The sequence below is a fragment of the Arvicanthis niloticus genome, chromosome 9, assembly GCF_011762505.2.
Source record: "Arvicanthis niloticus isolate mArvNil1 chromosome 9, mArvNil1.pat.X, whole genome shotgun sequence".
Classification (NCBI taxonomy): domain Eukaryota; kingdom Metazoa; phylum Chordata; class Mammalia; order Rodentia; family Muridae; genus Arvicanthis; species Arvicanthis niloticus.
In genome coordinates this window covers 32,654,734-32,677,695 of record NC_047666.1, presented here as the reverse complement: position 1 = coordinate 32,677,695, position 22,962 = coordinate 32,654,734, and the positions used below count along the sequence as shown (strand labels likewise).

Here is a 22,962-nt window from a genome sequence, read left to right as displayed (position 1 = left end):
TATGAGTGTTGTCTCCTGGGCTGAGGCTTGTCTTTTCCGAAAGTTGCATCCTTTGCAGACACATGCTTCACAGGCAGCTTCTCCCTTTCTCTGGCAGTGCTCGATGCACTTCGGTGTTCACATTCTCATGGACCTCCATGGCAGCGAAAGTCAGGGGCTTGTCAAGAATAGGCGGAGAGGAATGGAACAGGAGAGGCTTATTTAGGGTTTGTTTGTCAAAAGCAGTTTCTACTACAGGATGGGTGTGCTGATGTTTTTATTTCTGGTTGGCATCGAGAAGTATGGTTTCAGTGTTCATCCACTGTGCTGTGTGCTAGGAATGTGGGTGACATTGGCTGTAGACCCAAGGATGCTGTTTTGTACCTATGAACAGGTGTGCACATAGGAAGATCAAAGGAGCCAGGGAAGCAACGAGACAGACCTGTGCAGAAAACTTGGCAGTAGAAGTAAGCCTCACCCAACCATGGGCTGTTTGAGCAGGAGGAAAAACAAACATATAACTCTATTACTCTTGGAAGTTCCTACTCTGGGCTCTGCAAGTTCTTTACCTGTACATCACTTTCTCTCATCCAAGCTGACTGCTAATCCTCACATCTGATGTCATATTAGATACAAATGGAAGTGATTTGTTTAAAACTATCATATGTGTTAGGTCAAGAATAAAAACATCAACAACAAAAAACCTCACCGTATCGTCTTCAGTATAATTAATACTGAAGACGTATTTTTTTTTTTAGAAATAGTTTTTAATATTAGCTAAAAACCATCTCTTTTATGTTGGTCTCTTCTTTGCAATTATTCCCCCCATATCTTCTCTGTGGGTCTAGTTTTCATTACTATAATGAAATGGCTGAGTGTGGATAGCATGTACAGGAAATAGGTTATAATTTGGGAAGCCATAAGGTAGGCCTGTGGTGAGGGCCCAGCAGAAACTGACATCATAACAGAAGAGAAAGTGGGAGACAGAGAGAGATCAGATCACCAGATCAGAAGCTGTAAGGTAATTCAGGGCTTAAAATAACTCTTGTGAGAACTGGCTTAGGTCTTAGCAAGAAAATGGAATTCCTAAGAACCTTGAAGATCTGACCACCTTACTGTCAAACTAGACAATTCTCTAACACATGGTCTCTGATTGACATCAGTCTCTGATTGACAGTAGCTAAGAAAGACCCTTGGATTTTACTGACTTTGAAGCTAAGGACTTCATTTGTTTATCTCTGTCCACTTTTATATAATACAAAGACGCGTGTTCCACTTCTTCTGTACTGAGAGGATCAAGGTCAGGATACCATAGGTAAGATGAATGTCAGCTTTAAGTCCCCAAGATAGGCCTCGGTTTTCAGGCCCGTGTCCTTTCTGGGATGTGACACAAGGGAAAGCTGCCTCTGGGTGGTGCCCAGAAAGGGAATGTTTAAAACCATGAGCAAACTGGAGTTTGGATGTAAGTGTGAGGGTAATTAAAAATAAATTTGTGAGATTGTTAGAGAAGCTGTCTCAAACCCACAGAGGAATTTTTTCTACCCTTTAGTTCATTTAAAAGATTAAATTGTCCAGGCAAGATATATATATATATATATATATATATATATATATATATATATATATATATTAGAACTCAAGAATAACAAAATAGGGGCTGGGTGTTGGAGAGGTGGCTTGGTCACTGAGTGTTGCCACACAAGTGTGGCTATGTGAGCTTCAACCCCCAGCACTCATCCTAAAATGCCAGACTCAGTAGCCTGTCTGTAACCTCAGAATTAGGAGATAGGGACAAATTGGTGGGCTCCAGATTCAGTGAGAAAACAAGATTAAAGGTGACCTCTTCAAGATAGTATTCAAGAAGAGAGATGCTGTCCTCTGCTCTCAACACATATACAAACATATGTATATGTGCATCTATATGAACATGTGAATGCACACAAACACACATAATATACACACATATACATACATACATACATACACACAGAGAGACACACAGACACACACAGACACACACACACACAACGCACACACGCACACAGGAAAAAAAGAAAGAAGAAAAAGCAGAATTCTTTAGACCAGGCCAGGGCACTGAGGAAAGTGGCTTATGGCTATACAGTTCTGATAGTCATCAAAATACAGGAAGCCACTTCCAAACTATTCCTTTCCCTGCCCAGTGGAACAGACACCCTGTGATGGGAAAGAGTTTCTGTTGCAAGCCCTGTTATACAAAGGCATCCCTGGGAGGCTCCTACTGTACCAATCGAATTCACCAGGAATGCTCTCTGGGATGTGGTCCGAGTTTTTAAAGTGCTGCAGTCCTACGAGCTCTTTAATCTCAGTTCTGGGAAAGGAAACCTGGTTCCCCCACAGGCATCCAAGGCCACCCACGAGCTGCACTCATGGGTTAACTGCACCAACCCCAGGAGCTGCCTGGTTCCTGAAACCCCAAGGCAGCTCTCTTCTATGGAAAGTGACAGCAGCTATTACCTCTAGAGCACTTTGTCGGGTACAGATCCTGTTTCAACATCCAGTACATCTCCAGTCACTTAAAACTAGCCAGCATGCCAGAACAGAGTGGCTGGTGTTTCCATTTTATAGGTAAGGAGAAAGTGGTGTGGGTGGAAGCTCACACAGAGCAGGCGAGAGGCTGGCTTTTGAACACAGTCCCTTTGAATGCTCACCCCACATCTGAACTCCTGAATCCCACTGCCACCTGCATGTACTTTGCAAACTGCCTAGAAGTCTCTGTCTTCTGTGATCCCCAACTGATCTTGGATGAGACTAAGGCTACATGTTAAAGTGGTAATTCTCTAGATATGCTCCAGACATGGTGTGTTAAGTAGACTATATTACTAACATTGATTTATTCTTAAACTATTTATTTATGAGTATGTGTGTGGATACCTAGTGAGGTGCACGACCCTCACCATCTGGGGATCGAGCGTTCAAATATCAGAGCTTGTGGAGAATGAAGGACATTGTTCATTTAAACCACCACACAGCCCTCTTGTGGTCCAGTTTCATGTCTTATAATCACTTAGCCTTCCCTCTCACTCTCTCACCCTTTCTCCTCTTTCTTCTCTTTCTTTCCTCTGTCATCCCCTAGGGGAGGCATGCATGCATGTGTTTGCATGCATGCGTGCATGCGTGCATGTGTGCATGTGCATGTGCGTGTGTGTGTGTCCCCACACGAGTTCTCTTAACTTGCACTTCTCTCTGCTGTGTGCTCTTCTTTGCTGTGTAGAAATGTTTAAATTTCGTGTGATTCCATTTGTCAGTTCTTGGGATTATTTCCTGAACTATTGGAACCTTTCTCGGACAGTTCTTGCCTCTGCCTGTACTGTCAGGTATCTTCCCTATGTTTTCTAAGTAGATGTTCTGGAAATATCTTTTTGAATTATTTCGAGTACCCTTCAGTTTTCTATCTGTGATCTGAAATTAATAGCCCCTATCAAAGTGGTCTTTGTGAGGAATAATGGAGTTTATCTCTGTAAAATGCCTAGTACAGTAACTCACACAGACAAAACCCACACAGAGCATCCAGGAGCATCCTAGCCCAGAGCCACCACTGCTGATTCACTGAGCTTTTTTCCCAGGACACACACTTCTCTCTCCTTGTAAAGAAAGTTCTCTGTGTGCCATCCCTCTGTCCTGTTGTATTTCCCAAGGTGTTTAGTCCCCACCCCTTCTCTAAATGGGCAAAAATATCATAACTTCTCTCTCTCTTGCACATGCGTGCACACATGTGTACACACTGTCTTGCACATGTGCTTGCGTGCATGCACGAGCGCGCGCACACACACAAAGTGATTAAATAGATGTAAACTGTTTTCCTTCATAAATGGTGTCTCTGAGCTTTCCAAATGCTTATATGTGTAGAGAAAGTTTCAGATGTCAATATTAGATGCCATGTTTAACCTAATTAACTTGTTTTTGAGAATATGACATGAATTATTCATTATTCAGGTAGCCAAAAATAGGTCTTCTGCTCCAAACTCTGCCCCAAAGTCTCTCGTGCCCTTATATTTTGAACCCATGAGTTGCCTGTACCATGCATGTGTCCCTTGACAGTGGGGAACACGGTGCTTTTGCTCTTGTTCCTGGTTTTGTTTTTTCTTTTTTTTTTAACATAGCTTATAATTGGTTACAAAACTGGTCTTGGGAACATAATCATGAGAGTGTCTCAGGACCCATTATTACTTTTGAAGTCAGCACAGTGAGAGCCCTTGAAGAATGATTAAACCATGTTGGTTCCCACTCACACCAACTGGGAGCTTTATGCCCCTGTAACATCCTGCTTCTCACTTAACTCTTTCTGCACCTGCATTCGAGAAGCGCGGCACTTTATTGAAATATCCATGGATGGTTTGGGGGTTTTTGTTTTCTTCCCTTTTCCCCTTGCCATGTTGTGTTGTTTTGTTGTTTGTTACTTCTTACTCCTCTGACCCAATAGAACTTTCTCTCTTGTGTTTTTTAGTCTCTGTCTGAAGGCTTCATTATGTGTCTCTGACCACGACCCCAATAGTTGGGATTCTAGTTCCAACTAGAACTAAGATGGCAGAGGCTAGTCAGCTCTGTGCTGTGTCTTCAACTCCTAGGTCAGTTAAGACGTGACCGTGTTTGTTGCAGTAACTCAGGACAGTGCATTAACTGCTTCTCTTGTTGCGAGGAGAAGGGGAAGGCTGAGATTGGAATGTAAAGTGAACAAATACATTAATTAATTAAAAAAGAAGAGATCTCTTCTATACTGTCGGTATAATAGTACCTACTATATTACAGTGTTAAGTGGATGTATTTAATGCTTTCCAGGGCCCTGCTCTAAAAGAATTTGATGTACTGTCTCCTTTAATATCCACAATTCTCCTTTTGTATGTTTACTATTGTTATCTTTATTTCACTAATGAGGAAACTGAGGTTTCCAGCAAGAAATTGTTCAAGGAATGGCAGCTGGGAAGTTAGAGCAGGAACAGAAGGCGAGACCTAACTAACTCCAGTATCTAAGTGGGGGACAGTAATGATGGCTGCCAGCCTTCCTTCTCTCGGCCAAGTTCTGGCAGAACAGAAAGGAGTGGGGCTTTATTCTTGAGGCCTCCCTTTGGTCCTTGCCATGTGATTCCTTAGCCCACCAAGATCATGAAGTCACAAGGTCACTCTGTGCCTTAAGAACACTCGGTTAAACTTTGATAAGCTTGTGAAAGTGCACAGCAGTAATTAACCTCCCAACTGTTAACATTAACGTTTGGATTGGCTCCACTCAGCCCCAGCTGGCAGAAACACTTTAGTGAGTAGCCACTAAGTAACAAGGGTGTGTGTGTGTGGTTTCTCTAAAATAACTCCAATTCTTTAGTAGCAAAATGAGCATTTCCTCACACTGTAAAATGAAACTTACTTAAAATGTTTTCAACAATGTATGAGCAAATGTCACCAAAATTTGGTTGTAAAATGGTTTTTTTTTCATAATGATGCATCCTAAATGTTTACAATATTAGATTTTAAGAGTTGAACTCAGTTTTAAAATTGTTCTGTGGTTCCTTTTGTCCTTTTCAACTTACTTAGGCATGAAATAGGTACCCAAGATAATGTCTTAAACTTCCAATTTATAAGAAAAGTTTCTTGTAAGTACTTTCTTATTTAATTCTCAAACACACTTGAAATGGAAGCAGGAATGTTGTTTTGTTTTTCTCTGCTCATTTAGGAGATAGAAGGCCACCCTCAGTTCCTCTGTCACACCCCTCTTACCCCATCCACAATAATGTACAGTGATGTCAGGCCTGAAATGCCGTGTGCTCTGCTTGCCTGCCCTGCCTGTGAGGACAAACATCGCTGAAATCATTATCCCAAGCCAGAGCCTTATTTTTAAATGCACTTAGTCACTCTACCTTAAATGGTTCCTTTTAAATTCTAAAACGCATATTATACTTTTATGACTGGTTTAAAAATAGCAAACAAGAATAATGACAGGATTTATTTACTCCTTCCTGTGCACCAGGCAGGAGTTAGCATGTTGCATTCATAAACGCCCATTATCCCTCAAAGGAGCTCCAAACAGATACTGTTTTCCAGGAGAACAGAGAGATACACAGGGATGTGCCCAAGGTCAAGTGGGGCTTCCCTGATGTATCCTCGCTCTGTGTGAGTCCTTAGATCCCAGGGTGTTTGGTGGCAAAGGAGTACTTTCCATTTGATGGCATCAAAGCCAAAATGATTGCAAAAGCCAGCACTAACTTAGCTTTAGGAATTGCCCTCAGGAACTGTAGTACCTAGGCTGTAGTCACAGGAAAGACAACTGCCTGGCAGAAAGTCTCTGTCTTTCTCTCTGCCTCTGTCTCCTTTGTCTCCGTCTGTCTGTCTGTCTGTCTGTCTGTGTCTGTCTGTCTGTCTGTCTGTCTCTCTCTCTCTCTCTCTCTTTCTCTCTCTCTGTCACATGTGCACATGCATGTGTACACACACACAAGCTGGCTTCAAACTCCAAATCCTCCTCTCTCTACTTCCAAAGTTCTAGGATTACAGGTATGCCCTGCCACACCCAGCAAAGAATCTGTTTACATGCACATATGAGATTCGTAATGCTTTAAAATTACATTTTCTCAGACATGCCCTTGATTCTCAGAAGAATCAACACACTATGGTAGGGTTTAAATGAGGTCAGGTTTCTTATAAGCTACTGGACAAAGTAAATGAGCATAATTTTCCAAGACTGTTTAAAGACAAAAAAGACATGCAAAAAGATTCCTGTTTCTTAGGTTTTGATTCGAACCTCAGGAGGCAACATGGCACCTTTAAAAACAATTTTAAAGCTGTTAAAAATGTAAAATGTAGACTTATCATGTGACGTAGATGTTCTACTCCTGCATATACATCTATGTATACAGTTGTATATGTATGTATATGTGTATATCTACATTCAGAATAATGATGCAATTTTTTAAAAATTTAGAATTAGAGAAGAAAACTAGGTACTTTGAAAACAATTTTATAGCTGTTCAAGATGTAAAATGTAGAGTTGTCATGTGACCTAGAAATTCTACTTCTGCATATATACACGTATATATGTATGTATATGTATATATTCATACATTCGAAATGAAAATACACCCACCCAAATATCAGCGTCCTTCAGTTGGTTTGCTGACTGTCCACCCAGATGTCACATAGACAAGCATGTTGATATGTTCCTTACAGTGGGCCATTTGGCAATAAAAAGCAGTAGAATACAGATGTATGCTACAACAAGAAAACGTTAAATGAGATGAAAGACTCTAGACACAAAATGCTACACAATGTACAAATCAGTTCATATGCTATGCCCAAAGAGGCAGACCCATAGATGTCAAAACATAGATTCTTAATTGGTAGGGCGTAGGAAAAAGGGAACAGTGGGGGAGTGACTGCTGATAGGTATAGAGTGTCTCTTGGAGACAATTCTAAAAGTGGACAATGGCAGTAATGACTCAATAGTATGAATAGATTAAACCCCACTGAATTGGGCTAAAGTTGGGTAAAACTCAGTAGTAGAGTATTTATACATTATATATGAGGTAGCGGGCACCTGCAAGAGCACATGCACACACCCACACAGAGGGGGATTGTACATTCCAAAGGGATGAGCTTAATGGTATATAAATCCAAATGAAAATGTTATTGAAAAGTAACGATAAATACAAAGCTATGTATGAGGAGAAAATTGCACCAATACTTGGCCATCGATACCGCACTTCCCACGAGAATAAAATTGATTAGTCCATGTTTATAAAATGTAAACCGAGTGACACTGTAAATTCCTGAGACGAGACCTTTGTTTGTATTATGCTAGAAGACCACTAACGAGCAGTGTGTGCGAACCTTGTTGTAATCCTAACAGAGAGTGTTCTCCTTGGCTGAGAACTACCCTTCTATTTTGAGGCTAGAGAATGAGTAGGTATTTTGGGCTCAGTATCTCTATGTGTTGTTGTTGTTGTTGGTAGTGGTGGTGGTGGTGGTGGTGGTGAGATGGGGTCTCTCTATGTAATCCTGACTGTCCTAAAGCTCACCATTTAGATCAGGCTCGATGAGAACTCACAAAGACTCTCCTGCCTCTGCCTCTTGAGTTCTGGAATTAAAGTCATGCAGCAACATGCTTGGCTCTAATGCTACATTTTCGGTAGCTTGCTAAAATGACCAGTGTGCCGGAAGTTAGTTGGGTTAATTAAATCAATAGATAAGGTTCTAACTCATGAGGAGGGAAAGTGAAGTGGGTGAAAGGCTGAGGACTATCGCTCCTGAGAATGTGTTCTGAAGAAGCAATTTGGTTTAATATTTATTCCATTTTTTCATTTATTTGTATTTAGGAAGAGTGGGCTAGTGTGTGCCTGTGAAGTCAGAGCATGTATTTTTAAAATCAGTTCTTACCTCCCTTCATGTAGGGCCTGGAGGTCAGAGTTTCCCACTCCTAAGTTTCTTCGGACAAGAGTAAACATTTTTCTCCTTAATGCTTAAAGTAGAGTGCTACAGTTTAGTTGTGGCTTGTCCCTCCAAGGTGGGTGCGTTCAGATCTCAGCCCAGTGAGGCAGTGTGAAACGTGAAGGCTTTACTAGGTGAGACCTAGTGGGAAGGTTGCCTGGCTGCTGGGGACACTACCCTTAAAAAGACATAGTTCTTTTGGGTCCCTTGTGAATTCCCGGTGTCTCTCATCTCCAGCAATTGCTTCCTCCATGATGCTATCCTGAGGACCTTACCAGAAGACAAACTGGCTGCCTGGACTTAGCTTTCCAGCCTTCAAAACTGTGACCTAAATGAGCAGGTTTAGTGACACATTTTTTTTTTCAGATTCAGCTACTTTTTATTTTCTGAGAATTCTATGTGTACTGTATTTACATTAATCTGCTTCCTCTCCTTCCTCCAATTCCTTCCAAGTCTCTCCCACTCCTCAAACTTGTGACCCCTTATTTTTTAATTATAATTGCCACACACACACACACACACACACACACACACACACACACACACACACGATCCCAGGTAATTTTCACTTCCTGCCCTGTTTTCCCATTCCCCACTTCATAGCCCCCACATGTAGCTATTCCCTTCTCTGTGTCTCCTTCTCCCCCTGCTTCTCCGATCCTGGTGGTTCCTTTTTACTTCCTGGTGTCTGCTGTTACTCCAAGCACACATTTACATCTAAAGATTTGGAACAGAGATCCATGTGAAAAGAAGACATATGTCTTTCTGGGTCTGGGATGCCTCATTCAGTATAACATTTTGTTTGGTTGGTTGGTTGGTTGGTTGGTTTTGGTTTTCAAGACAGAGTTTCTCTGTGTTCTTCTAACTATTCTGGAACTCGTTCTGTAGACCAGCCTGGCCTTGAACTCAGATTTGCCTGCCTCTGTGTCCTGAGTGCTCAGAGTAAGATGTGTGTCACCATGCCCAGGTTTTATTCAGTATAATATTTTCTAATTCTGTTTACCTGCAAATCTTGTAATTTCATTTTTCTTTGCAGCTGAATATGCTATACATTTTGATTATCTATTCATCAGGTGAAGGACATGAGGCTGTTTACATTCCCTGACTGTCGTTGAGTAGATGAGCTATGACTTGGCTAAGCAAGGATCTGTGGAGTACAATGGTCCATATGCTAGATCTAGTTTTAGCTTTTTTGAGAATTGTCTATACTGATGCCCCTAGTGACTAGACAGTTTGCAATCCCTCCAACTGTGACGTCCCCTGTCCCTACAGCCTCACCAGCATTTGTTGTTCTCATTTTGTTGAGCTTAGCCACTCTCCCTGAAGATGAAGTCTCAGAGTAGTTTTAATATTAATCTCCTAATTGGCAAAGATGTTAACACTTTCTGAGATATTTCTTAGTCATTGTCATTTCTTCTTTTGAGGACAATCTGTTCAGATCTCTAGCCCACTTTTTAAATTGGCTCATTTGTTTTCTTGACCCTATTTTTTTTCAGTCCTTTCTGTATGCTAGATATTAATCATCTTTAGATGCATAGTGGACAAAGACACTTGGCCTTTCTTTTCACTCTATTGATTACTTCTGTACAGAACCTTTTTAGTTTTATAAGGTCTAATCTGTCAATGACTGGCCTTAGTTCCTGGGAAAATGAATCCTATTCTGAATGCCCTTCTGAAATTTTCAGCCGAGTGGCAGGATGTGAAATCAACTTAGAAAATGAGTAATCTTTCTAGACATCAGCAAGAAACACCCTGAAGAGGGGATTACGAACTCAGTCCCATTCACAACAGCTTCAAATACTGTGAAATAAACCTAACCGAGGAGGCAAAAGACTCTTACGGTGAAAACTCCCAGTCTCTGGAGATAGAGACTGAGGAAGATACTGGGGGATGGGAAGGGATTCCATGCTCCTGGATTGGCAGAATTAATACTGTGAGAGTGACCATTCTACTAAAAGTCATCTGCAAATGTAATGCAATCTTTATGAAAATCACCACAACATTCTTTATAGAAGTAGAAAAAATTCCAAATTCAAATGGAACCACAAAACACTGATAGCCAAAGTAATCTAAAAAAAAAAAAAAAAAAAAAAAGCACAATGCTGGAGGGATTATAGCTCCAGCTTTTAAGATATATCACAGAGCTATAGTAATAAAAACAGAGTGGTACTGGCCAAAAATAAATATCAATGAAACCAAATGCAAGTCCTGTGGGTAAGTACATGTAGCTACAAGTATCTGATATTTAACAAAGATGCTAGAATATACACTGTGGAAAAGACAGCATCTTCGACTAATGGTTTCAGAAAAACTGGATGTCTACATGTAGAAGAATGAAATGAGGCCCATATCTATCACCTTGCACAAACATCAACTCTAAATTAATCAAAGACCCCATTATGAAACCCGAAACACTGAAATATGGAAGAAAACATAGGTTGTTCTGACTGTCTTTTGGAAACAATGTTACTGAGTCACAGTTCTCTCTGACCATAGAAATCACTCCCTTAATGTATTCATAAGTGTGATCATCATCAATGTCTTGGGGTCACACGTAGGTGAAAATCCTACTGTCTGCTTTAGCAAACTGAGATTAAAATGCTCTCCTTCTTCCATGGTCACTTCCCTCTTCCTGTCTTCCCTACATCCCCAGCCTGAAGCAACTGTTCCTTTGCCTTCTAGCTCTGCATGTGTTCAGATGCTGAGCATTTTATATGACTGAAGTCATGTAACATGTGGTCTTTTGTGGCTGATATCTGTCATTTCACAGACACAGTAAAGTTCAGCACAGTGTCTTCTAATGACTCAAAGGTCAAATCCTTAGGAAAGTTCAAATTAGAAGTCTGGCCCTTTCAATAAACACAGGAACCTGAGCTCAATGCCTAGAACTCCCAAAACAAAGTCTGGGTGTAGGGGTGTACACTTGTGACCCCAGCAGTGGAGAAATGGAGACAGGCAGATCATTGGCCAGCCAGTCATGCCTTTTGGGTGAGCACAAGGTACCAGAGAAAGACTATGTTTCAAAACTAGGGTGGAAAGATCGTAGGAACTCTATGAGGTTCTCTGCTATCCTCTACATTCATGTACACATATGCCCCATCCTTACACCCTCTCCAAAACAATATTCACAGATGACATTATGCAAGGAGTATTTCCTACAAAATAGATGAATTATTGTCTTAATGTATGGAATAATTTTACATTTCAACATGCTTCATTCACCTAATGCAAAAAGCAAACTCTTTTGAAAAAATATCCATGGCTGTTTTGCTACCTGTTCAGATTTGCTTTGGTAATGGTTAATCTTCAGCTGTTGAAAATGTTGCCAAATAACCAGTATATTTTAGGGTGCTGGTCAGACACGTGCCTGGGTCCTTTTACTGGTGTTCACTGCTTTGTAATTTTGGTCAGCTGCCCATCTTCTTGATATTAATTTCTTTATCTATAAAAAGTGAGGTCATTTTCTGAATTTGAAAAGTAGTATGGTATTTGAGATTATATATAAGCCTAAGAGTCACAAAAGTGCAATGCCTGGCTTATATAAGATGCTAATTAGTATCTGTCCCGTATTCATCTGGTGATATGAAACCTGAATAACAGCCTAGCCCATATGGCATTGGTATACTGAGATTATACTTGAAAGAGAAACTAGGAGGATGTGTCTGATGCTGCATGCTCTCATGTCCCAGGTTTTGAGTTAGCTGTGTTCTCTGTAGTTGCATTACACAGGGCCTGTTGACAGTTTGACATTATTTTTCACCATTTTAATAATCAAAATAGTTAATTTGGCCCAATGCATGTCCCAGGTTTAATTCTTTAAGCAAGTGGTATAATTGTCAAATACTCAGGTCTGTGAACTATGAAACCACTTAGAGTTTATCCTTTCCATTTGTATCTTTGGTATTGATGAAAGGAATCATTTCTCAGGTCCTAGGCACTGAAGCATACTTCCTAGTCATGAAATTCTGCTTCATTATAACATGAATGCACATTTATGAGCGATAAGCAAGGTAACTGATTAGATCAATTTTTATTCAAAATGTGTTTTGGCAGGCCCTTTTATATGTATTCTGTTTGTTCTGTGGTTGGTGATATGAAAATGGAACGGTGCGTTTCAATATTTGAGCTTGATATGAAGTTCTTCAGAAATAGTTTAAGCCTGGCTTCCATGGGTGCATGCACACACCTAAGCCTGAGTAGGACAGAAGAGTGCCTTTCCCAATAAGCTTACAGGCCCTTACAAGGTTGCTGCACCGTGGACCACACTTTGCAGAAAATCTGAAACTCAGGAGGCCTGGAGATGCCTCAAGCTACCCTGGCATAAGCTGTAGTCTCAACTCCTGGCCCACACTCTGCCCTGAATCTGTTTCCTTTACTGGTCATTGAGATAAATTAATTGCAAATTTAGAGACATCAAATAGCAGTGACTCTTCTGTTTCACTATGATGGAGACCTGAGAAAGAAATAGGACATTTTAATCTGTTCTCTAGTGTCTTTTATATTCTCTGTTAGCCTGCTACTTCTCAGACCTCTCCCTGCTGTCTATCATTGGGTTTCAAACAAACAAACAAATAAACAGACAAACAAATAATATTTAAAAAGGAATCACAAGGCTTTTGTTACCCAATGGAAGGAGGCATATGCTACCGTTTCCCTTAACCCAGGCCTGATATTCTAGGCTAGTCTGTATGCATCTGTTGAAGTTTCCCAGGGAAGCTAGTTCCAGATGTAGTCATTTCAGTCAGACAAAGTCATGTCAGTGAGAGTGTGGCTTGGGTTATATTTATATAGCCCATAGTCTGTAGTTTATTTTCTATGTCATTTGAGTATTGAGGCATTTATTTACTTATTTGTGTGTGTGTGTGTGTGTGTGTGTGTGTGTGTGTGTGTGTGTGTGCGCGCGCACACGCGCGGATGCACGTAATACGTGCATCCAGGTATACATGCACATGTGTGTATGTGTGTGTATACTTGTAGAAGATAGAGGTCAATGTCAGGTATCTTTTATAGTTGTTCTATATCTTATTTTTTGAGATAGTGTCTTTCATTGGACCTTACACTCACCAATTACCAGAGAATTCCAGGGATCTACCTGTGTCTGCCTACACAGTCATGGTATTTCAGTTCTCAGAACCAATCTGGTTTTCTATATGGATGCTAGAGATCCAAAGTCAGGTCCTCCTGTTTGGACAGCAAACAGTTTCCTACCTGAGCCACCTCCCTAGCACCTAAAGGCATCATTTTTAAAGCATGTACAATTTTTAGCCTAAGTGGAGGCTGATGTGTAATGAATGCCATCTGATTTCTTACAGAACTCAAAAATAGCCACAGTAAAGACAAGCAGAAAACCAGAATGCGGAAACGGAGAAAGAGAAATAGCCTGGCTGACGATGTGGCACTCTTAAAGAGCGGCTTGACAACAGAGGTGTTCTCTGGTTATAGCAACAGGACAAACAGCACAAGGGACAGAAGGAATCCCAAAAGAACCAAACGCTTTCTGTCCTATCCACGGTTTGTAGAAGTGATGGTAGTGGCTGACCACAGGATGGTTTTATACCATGGATCAAACCTTCAACATTATATTTTAACCTTAATGTCCATTGTAAGTATACCAAAGAGAGAATGATTCATGAACTGACTAAGCTGCTGGAGGATGGGTTTTCTTTCCTATTCTGCTTGTAGTATCAACTGGGGCTGGCATTTCAGCCATTCGAGTAAATGACCAAAGAGAGCATGTGGTTATTCACTGGCTGCCTTTTTATAATGAAGGCAGTAGATATCAGTACTGAGTGTTGGTTCTCCTCTGAATGTTGCACTTGTTACTTGAAAAGCATTGTTTGGCTCAGGTTGAATTATCATTCTCATTTTATAGATAAGAACACTGACTCTGGATGGAGTTACGTCATTTGCCCATGGTCAGGGTCAGCTAGCAAGTGCCTTAGAGGCTGTGTGTGACCTTCAGCTTGGTTTTTGTTTGTTTGTTTTATTTTTCTGGAGCCTCGTGTTTTCTGCCTAATTAAGGAGCTTTGCGCAGCCTTGTTGTACTATGCAATGCTGGTTTGGAGTCTCAGTCATCCATGATGCTTTTTAAAAACTTATCTGCTTAGTCAAGCATCTTACTAGGGGTTATAATCAGGTAGGTCAGGGGAGAAGCCTAGGAATCTCTGTATTTTTCTGCTCCTGTATTGCATTGGAAACACAATAAATCTGCATGATAAGAAAATCAAGTAGAACCTAACACTAAGCATCCTTTTTGGTACATACATGTTCCCTGCACCTTCCCAGTTCCTTCCCAGAAGCAAACATTGTTAAAGTTCCTGCTGCTCCTAACCAGCATGGCCAATAAAAATATAATCTAATTCACATTCTGAATTTTGAGTATTCTAGCAGTACATTTTAAAGACAGTAACAAAACAGATAAAAATTAATTTTAATCTATTTTTATGTCCATATACTATCATATCAATAATTATGGTGAAAGAGTTTACATAAGTGTTTTCCACACTAAGCTCTCAAAATCCAGTTTCTACTGGTTCAAATAACTATGTATCCAAAATATTTAGAAAAGCTGGGATGGTAGCTCAGCTGTCAAAGTGTTTCCCTCTCAAACATAAGGACCTGAAATCAATCCCTAGCACACATGTAAAAAGCACACATGTTGTATGCACATGTATGTAATCCCAGCACTGGGGAGGCAGAGACAGCTAGAGCTTGCTATCCAGCCAACCTAGCCTACTTGACAGGCTCCCAGCCAGTGAGAGATTCTGTCTCAAAAAACAAGGTAGACAGCTCCTGAGGAAAAATACTCTATGCACATACACAGTTGTGCACTCAAGTGCACACACATACATACATATATGTACACGCACGTGCACACATACATACATCAGAAAAAATGCATCTATGTTAAACACACATAGAATTTCTTTTCATTCCATAATCAAGATGACATAACAACTGTTTACACTGTGTTAGCTCTCATAAGTAACCTAGAGATGATTGACAGACCATGGTTGTCCACAGGCTTTGTGCTGGTAATACACCATTTTACAGAGGCAGCCTGAGCTATTGTGTGTTCCCCATCCTCAGCAATCCTGGAGCCAAACTCTCTGAGATACAGAGAAATTACTTCACAACTTTTACTCAAGCAGCAAGGGGACATTTTCATGTAGTCCCTATACATTGGTTTTCTTTTTAATTAATCATACACAGTGGTGCACAAAGATTCGATGTCACTCATTTTTCTTTGATGGATTAACCCTTCTTTACCTGAACGACAGCTTACTTAGAAGGAATTTCCCAGGTGCATTTGAAAAGCCACCAGGCTTGGAAGTAAACTATTGCTTCAGGCTGTCCTCTTCCCTCCCCACCTCCTGTCCTACTTCTTACTCACGGCTGTGGACCATCTTCCCCTCCTCCCACCCTTGCTCAGTTCTAACCCTGCATGTCTTCTAGGACTCAGCCCTCTCATACCCAGGGGACTAAGGGGAAACCTAAACAGACCTCGAAAGCCCCAGCTCCACATCCATCCCACTGTTGTCAGAGGATTTTGACTACAGACCTGGCTTTTGGGTCAGATGACCTAGATTGTAACTTCTGACTCGGCTGCTTGCTGCTATATGGCCTTAGGCTAGTTACTTCTTTATCTGTCTGAGCCTCCGTGACCTCTCTTGTTTCAAAGAGATGGTTATAGTGCCTAGCCCAGAGTTTTGCTGTGGGAACTAAGTACAAATCCAGCTTTCTGGCAGAATCTAGTCTATGGTAAGCACCAGCTAACATAGCTGACATATATAAATAAATAAATTAATAATAATAACAGTGCAAAACCAGTTTACACTGCTGCTGAGGCTATAAATGGACAATGAGCATGAGGGAGGTGTACCAGCATTTATGTAGGAACCCAGGACTTCAAATGACAGGGAAGTGTTTAATGAAAAAGTAATATAATGCTTTGGGACAAATAACTGGTAAGTCATACAATGATGCAGTTTCAGCTTCAAAGGAGAATATCTCAGAATTTCAATTTGCTAGCTTTTGCTTTTATCTTAAAAAAAGAATTCATCTATGAATTTTACAATGAGGCTACAAGTCAATATTTGTACAGTGAACGTTCAGAACCGTAGACCACATGTGTTGCACAGAACGTAGGAAGTGATGGAGCCCAACCTAAGAAGTGAATTGCTTATTGCTTACACAGAGAGTCCACCATTAACTTTGAAAAATTTATCTCGGTTGCAGGTAGCTTCTATCTATAAAGACTCAAGTATTGGAAATTTAATTAATATTGTTATTGTGAACTTAGTTGTGATTCATAATGAACAGGTAATAAAGTTTATTTTTCTCTTTTTTTCTATCTGTATCCGAAATGGCATATCTAATTGGTGTTGTTGCATAGACCAAGAGCACTTCTTCTCTGTGTTTAGGAAGGACCTTACATAAATTTCAATGCCCAGTCAACATTAAAGAACTTTTGCCAGTGGCAGCATTCCAAGAGCCACTTGGGTGGGATTCAGCATGACACAGCCGTTCTGGTCACAAGGTAAATGGATCACTGGTTCCTTGGATCCTTGGTGTCAGCAATGGGAGGGGTCCTGCATTGCTGATAGCCAGTCCTACCAGGGGAGGTTCTTAGTGTAGTCGCTATGGACTATTTATAGCAGCTAATTCTTTGTTGCTCTGGCTGCCCTGAGCACTGCAGTACTTTTGGCAGCATCCCTTGACTCTGGTCTCCACACACACAAGTAGCACTGTCTCCTCTCAACTATGACAAACGGAAGGGTCACCACACACTGCCACATGTGCCCTGAGGGTTGAAGGGGGTTACCTCTCTGGCCGAGAATCTCTATAGTATACATGCCACATGAACACTCAGTCTATAAGGCAGGCCTAAAATCAAATACCCTTCTACAGCAAGGGAAGCAGCTAATCACACTCGCCTGTAGCAGCCGTGTAGAACCTGGGGCTAGTGTTGCCAACTGATACGATTTTTCTTTTGGCAAGAAGCCAGAAGGAAGGAATTTTTAAAAATAAAAAAACCTCTCAGTTTTTATATGGTAAGCTACTCTCAAAGGGTGTTTTTGAAATGTACAAGGCAACAGAGAGGTGCTGGCTTATTGGTTTCTCTTCTTGTGGTTTCTCTTACCACCTCTGACAGTTATAAACACTCCCATTGTCCCACAAACCATTACTGGGAATTGAACCCAGGGCTTTGCCCAGCCCTTGTACATGGACTTTGCAACTGAGCCACAACTCCCAGACCGTCATTTCTCTTAAATGAACTTAAGTGCAAATCAGTGAGTACTTCGCAGTCTCATGCTCTAGAGTATTGAAGAGAGCATTTCTGAGGCCAGGTGGAGGACATCTAACTGTGCTGTGGCTCCCCTGGTGACAGCAGTAGACTTCTCCGTGTAACCTTTAACCCTTAAATCCATGCTTCACAAAGTTTGGGGCATTGCAAAACCCCAACTTTGTTAGCTAGCCTTTTGCTAATCCCTTCCCTAAAAGGAACTAGAAGTCTCTGTGGGATTCTCTACTGTTGATCTTTACTCTGATGTTGTCAAAGCCTAAGTCTGTTTTGCTCGTAGGGAGGATATCTGCAGAGCTCAGGACAAATGTGACACCTTAGGTGAGTCCTCATACATGTCTCCATGGCTAAACTGGTTCCCTCGATATTTCTCTTTTGAACCATAATTGCTTTGAAAGTAAATCCACCTTGGTTTCTCCCCATCCCTTCTAACAGGTCTTGCTGAATTGGGGACCATTTGTGACCCCTACCGAAGCTGTTCCATTAGTGAAGACAGTGGGTTGAGCACAGCTTTCACAATAGCCCACGAGCTGGGCCATGTGTAAGTCATTCTATTTACAGTCTCCTAAAACTTTGTTTTTTACCAGTGAGTATTTTCTTAACGTTAGCGGAGCCAAGACTTCAGAATAGATTTGACAGGATTGAAAGAGCTGAACCTTTGTGAGAAATTGAGTCAAAGCAATCCACTGTCTTCAGACCCAGTTCTGTGTGCCTTTGGTTGAACTGTTTATATCTGAAGTGCAAAGACTTAATAATTTCTCCCCTACTACTGGGGACTCAAAGAAAGATGCATTTTGATTCCTTCTAATACAGGAAAGACCTCTTGTACATGCTGTACTAGGGATGGAACAAAGTGTCTGCTCACACTTAAACACATGCATGCCCGTACTCACAAATTTAATTCCTCCAGTGCCTTTCAGCCCTGTAAGAACACATCTTTGCTGTTTTCTCCTAAGGAAACATGATTAGAGATTTAATGTTTAGAATGTAGTCAAAGCTTTCAGTGTGGGCAGGCCACACAGATTTAGTCAGCATCTCCTTGGTCCTTCTGATTCCCAAGACAGTCATGAAATGCCAAGAATCTTCAAGATGACTTATATTTCCAGGTTCCCTGTATGAGTAACAATAATACGGCCTGAACTGACCAGGCAGTGAAAGCTCTCTATCCTTTACTTGCTCATCTACAAACGGTAGATTGTCTGTAGGAGGCTGCTTACCAGACCTGTCATAAATACCAAACTCCACATATACTCAAGCCCTTTTGATGAAGAGGCATTGAATTTTAGCATCACCTGTGCGTATTTTGCTATATACTTTAGACAATATTTATATGACTCATAATACCTACTACAGCACAAATAGCTGTTATATATATCACATTGAGTTGGGGGCGGGATCTGTGCCCATTGCGTATAAAAACAAGTTTGTTTTTCTCCCTAAATACCTTCCATCCACAATGAATGGTACCTGTGGGTGTGTGATGCATGGTGGGTCAATAGTACTGTTCACTGCATCTAATGAGTGATGAAACATCCAAAACACTGAATGCATGGTCTAGTGTAAAATGGCAGTTAACAGTCTCAGGTACTATGGGTCAGTAAATATTTAAAAAATACTTATTACATCCCCAGCAGTGAGTAGATGTGCTGGTTTAAATGAAAATAAGTGTCTGGTTACTTGTTTGAGGAAATGAATAGACCCCATTTTACCTAGTTATGCTAAACTGGGAGTAGAGGCCAGCTCCTGTCCACCACAGAGCAGCAAGGTAGGGTTGTGTGCCTTTCTTGCTTGAGGTGTGCTAGAATCAGTGTTGTGGTGGCACCTGCAAGCTATGAAGAAAAGGGCTCTGCAATATTAAAACCCGTTAGCAAATTCATCTAATACAGATCACATTTTTCCATCTCTACTGGCAAACTGAAGAACCCACATTTTTTTAAAAAAGAAAAAAAGAAACAGAACACAAAAGAAATAGTGGAGCAGATGCACCGGCTCTAGTCCAGATTTTTCTTTTATATGAAACAGGTCTACACCCCTCTATCTCACTCACACTTCCTGAGTTCAGCATGAACTGGGGAAGGGAATTCCTCTCTCCTTGCTAAATTAACCACATGCTCAATGTTCTGATTGACAGCAGCCTTTCCCAGAGAGAAAAGATGACCCCGTGACCTTGTCAACTGGTGGATAATTGCCTGGGCTGGAAGGCCATGTGGGTCATGGAGGGGGTGCGTGTTGAGGAAATGCTATCATTTTCCCCCACTTCCTCTGGTGAAGCCAAGAATGGAAAGTATGTGTGAAGGACGCTGCCACAGCCCGAGGACACTGGCGGTGCTCCACGGCCTCCCCTCAGGCAAAACGGGAAAGAGTTTAAGAATCTTTTTATGCCTGGGTTTTCAGGAAGCCAGTTCCTGTGAGCTGGCATTGGCTCATGAATCCCTTTGCCATCTCTACCTTCAGCTGGCTGGCCTGTGGTCTCTGTGTCACTCCCTGTGAGTTCATGCGCACACTTTATATAGCTTCATAATGACACTTTACTTGATAAACACAGGTATATCACTTGTCACCCTGACCCCCCCCCCCCAAAAAAAAAGGGAGATGCAAGGCCCACAGGGATCCTCTTATCACAAAGTGCTTGGCTTCCATCTATGACACGGATTTATTTTTTATATCGATGACAGTATAGCATCCTGCCAAAATCTTGCTCTATGGATCACCCCTTAGCTGTCTACTAGCATTCCCAACCACTGTAGTCTAGCACCAACTACTGCACATTCAGAGCCTCTGCAATTCCAAAATGCAAACTCACACCCAACAAACGGCCTGTGCGGACCTCTCTGCATCCGATAAAGGCATTTTTTTTTTCAAATTAGATAAAAAATCCTCTGGTGTTTTCTGCTCCATCTAGAATTGTCTTATAATTTATTCTGCACATTCAGATTCTTATCCACAGCACAACAGACCATCGGTTATACTTTCTTCTTAAAGTTGTTAAGCAACGACTCCAGCATGAACCATTGGTGTGTTCTGACATTCTCGCCATTGCTTCGTTGACTTTAGGTTTAACATGCCTCACGATGACAGCAATAAATGCAAAGAAGAAGGTGTTAAGAGCCCCCAGCATGTCATGGCACCAACACTGAACTTCTACACCAACCCCTGGATGTGGTCCAAGTGCAGTCGGAAGTACATCACTGAGTTCTTAGAGTAAGACCTAAGCTCTCTTTTAGTCACAGCCTCTAGTGCATCAATTCTCAGCCTGTGGATAGCAACCCTTTTGGGGTGGCATAACAGATGCCTTGCATATCAGACATTTATATTATCATTCATAACAGTAGGAGAATTACAGTTATGAAGCAGCGACAGAATAATTTTATGGTTGGAGGTCACCGTTATGTGAGAAGCTGTGTTTAAGGGTCACAGCATTAAGAAGGTTGACAACCGCTGCTCTAGTGTCTGGTCTATATGAAGTAAGCCATGGAGGAAAAGAAAACACAGAATCTGGCATTCTTTTTGTCTTGTTGCTCTTGCTAGCATTCCTTGGAGGAGGAAAAAAAATTACTCTATAACATCTGTTAGTTCATAGCCTTGCCAATGTTTGGAAAATTACAAACTGATCTGAGCACGAAGCAGGGTTTGTAAAGGGACTATGCAAATATTTCTGTGTTTGTATAAATGCTTTGAAATTTATTCAGGCCTTTGGAAAGGGCTATGATGATGAAGGGCCCAAATATTTATGCACTGCTAACCTAGTAATCGAGGCTTGGAAAGGAATGGGGTTGCCAGAAAAGAGTATGTGGTAGAAGTAAGGGTATATTCTCTCTCTCTCTCTCTCTCTCTCTCTCTCTCTCTCTCTCTCTCTCCTCTCTCTCTCTCTCTCTCTCTCTCTCTCTCTCTCTCTCTCTCTCTCTCTCTCTCTCTCTCTCTTCTGCCCTCCTCCTTATGTCCTTTCCTTTTTAAGTTTCCTCTAAGACCCTGTTATGCTATACAATGCCCACACATCACAGACTCAGTGGTCTCCTTTCCCAGAAGTGCAGAAGGTTAAGCAATTGCCTCGGGTCACTGGTTTATATCTCTGCAACCACAGTTGGAGGGGGTTTTGTTACTGGTGCAGACTTTCCAGGAAAGATCTTTGCAGAAACCTGGATAAACTGGAGGGCTGATGTTTTCCTTCTCAGCAGGTGCCTTGAGATGCTATCTTGCTATGAGTCATTGAGCCCTTACTCACTGTTCAGCAAACACTTACTGAATACCTTCTGCTACAGACCAGGCCCAGTGCAAAGATAATCAGACATAGTTGTGGCTGTAAGATGCTTAGACCTTGCTGCCATAAGGTGCATGTGTGGTCTTCTCCTGTCTCTACGACCTTCAAGAGCCTGTCCCTATGTTTCTGCTTCCCACAGCACTGGGTATGGAGAGTGCTTGTTGAATGAACCTGAATCCAGGACCTATCCTTTGCCTTCCCAACTGCCCGGCCTTCTCTACAACGTGAATAAACAATGTGAACTGATTTTTGGGCCAGGCTCTCAAGTGTGCCCATATATGGTAAGTGTTTGGGCTCTGAGTAGTCTCTGCCCTCAACCGGTGATTCTGGACTTGTTTGTGGTCACCTTTTCCCACTTGATTCTCTTCTGAATCAGTTAACCCAAGTGAAGGTTCAGAATGAACTTGCTGTCAGCGATTGTGTCTGTCAGAGCTGCTGTGGCTATGGTGAGCTCAGTAGTTTAACCTGGGTTTCTCATTGCATTCCTATGACATCTCAAGTGGGAGATGGCATTGTCACTTGCAGAGAGTGTGAACGAGAGCCAGAGGTTGAAGAGGTCAGCTCATTGCTTTTCTTGTATTCCCTTCAGCTTGTAAAAGTAACCTGAATTGTAGGGACTCCTCCAGATCTGTACAAGGAATTCAAGAGCCAATCCTGGTTCCCTGACATAACTTGTCAAGGGTGTGTTCTCTGACCAGCTGGGTCACTTCTGATCATCATCTAGCTGGCTGAGTGGCTGGGTGGCTGGGTGGTATTTTGATGTATGAGTTAAGGATCTGTTTAGATAAGAGGACATATGCTTTGTCCTGGGATGCCTCAGGCTGTATCTTTGGGAATGTGTGTTAGTTTTGCTGAAGAGGGCCTTCAGTAATGGTTGGTGGGTTGGGAAATACAGGGATTCTGTAGAAATGATTTAAAAGTTCAAATAACTCCATCTAAAATGATATCTACTTCTCTGTCACTCATACAGAAATGA

The 22,962-nt window shown here is 41.5% G+C and overlaps 1 protein-coding gene across 4 annotated transcripts in view; it reads left to right on the top strand.

Annotated features, from left to right (window-relative positions):
- The window catches only part of Adamts9 (ADAM metallopeptidase with thrombospondin type 1 motif 9), a 170,572-nt gene that overhangs the window by 17,043 nt on the left and 130,567 nt on the right, over positions 1-22,962 (top strand). For 3 of the 4 annotated variants that reach the window (XM_076940140.1, XM_076940141.1, XM_034512351.2), the window contains exons 4-10: positions 13,737-14,026; positions 16,663-16,746; positions 16,848-16,963; positions 18,009-18,049; positions 18,164-18,269; positions 20,783-20,929; positions 22,126-22,267. In XM_076940140.1, the coding sequence (XP_076796255.1) occupies positions 13,737-14,026; positions 16,663-16,746; positions 16,848-16,963; positions 18,009-18,049; positions 18,164-18,269; positions 20,783-20,929; positions 22,126-22,267 (926 nt within the window). The remainder of the gene's footprint in view (positions 1-13,736; positions 14,027-16,662; positions 16,747-16,847; positions 16,964-18,008; positions 18,050-18,163; positions 18,270-20,782; positions 20,930-22,125; positions 22,268-22,962) is intronic. The other variant, XM_076940139.1, reaches the window with a different exon arrangement.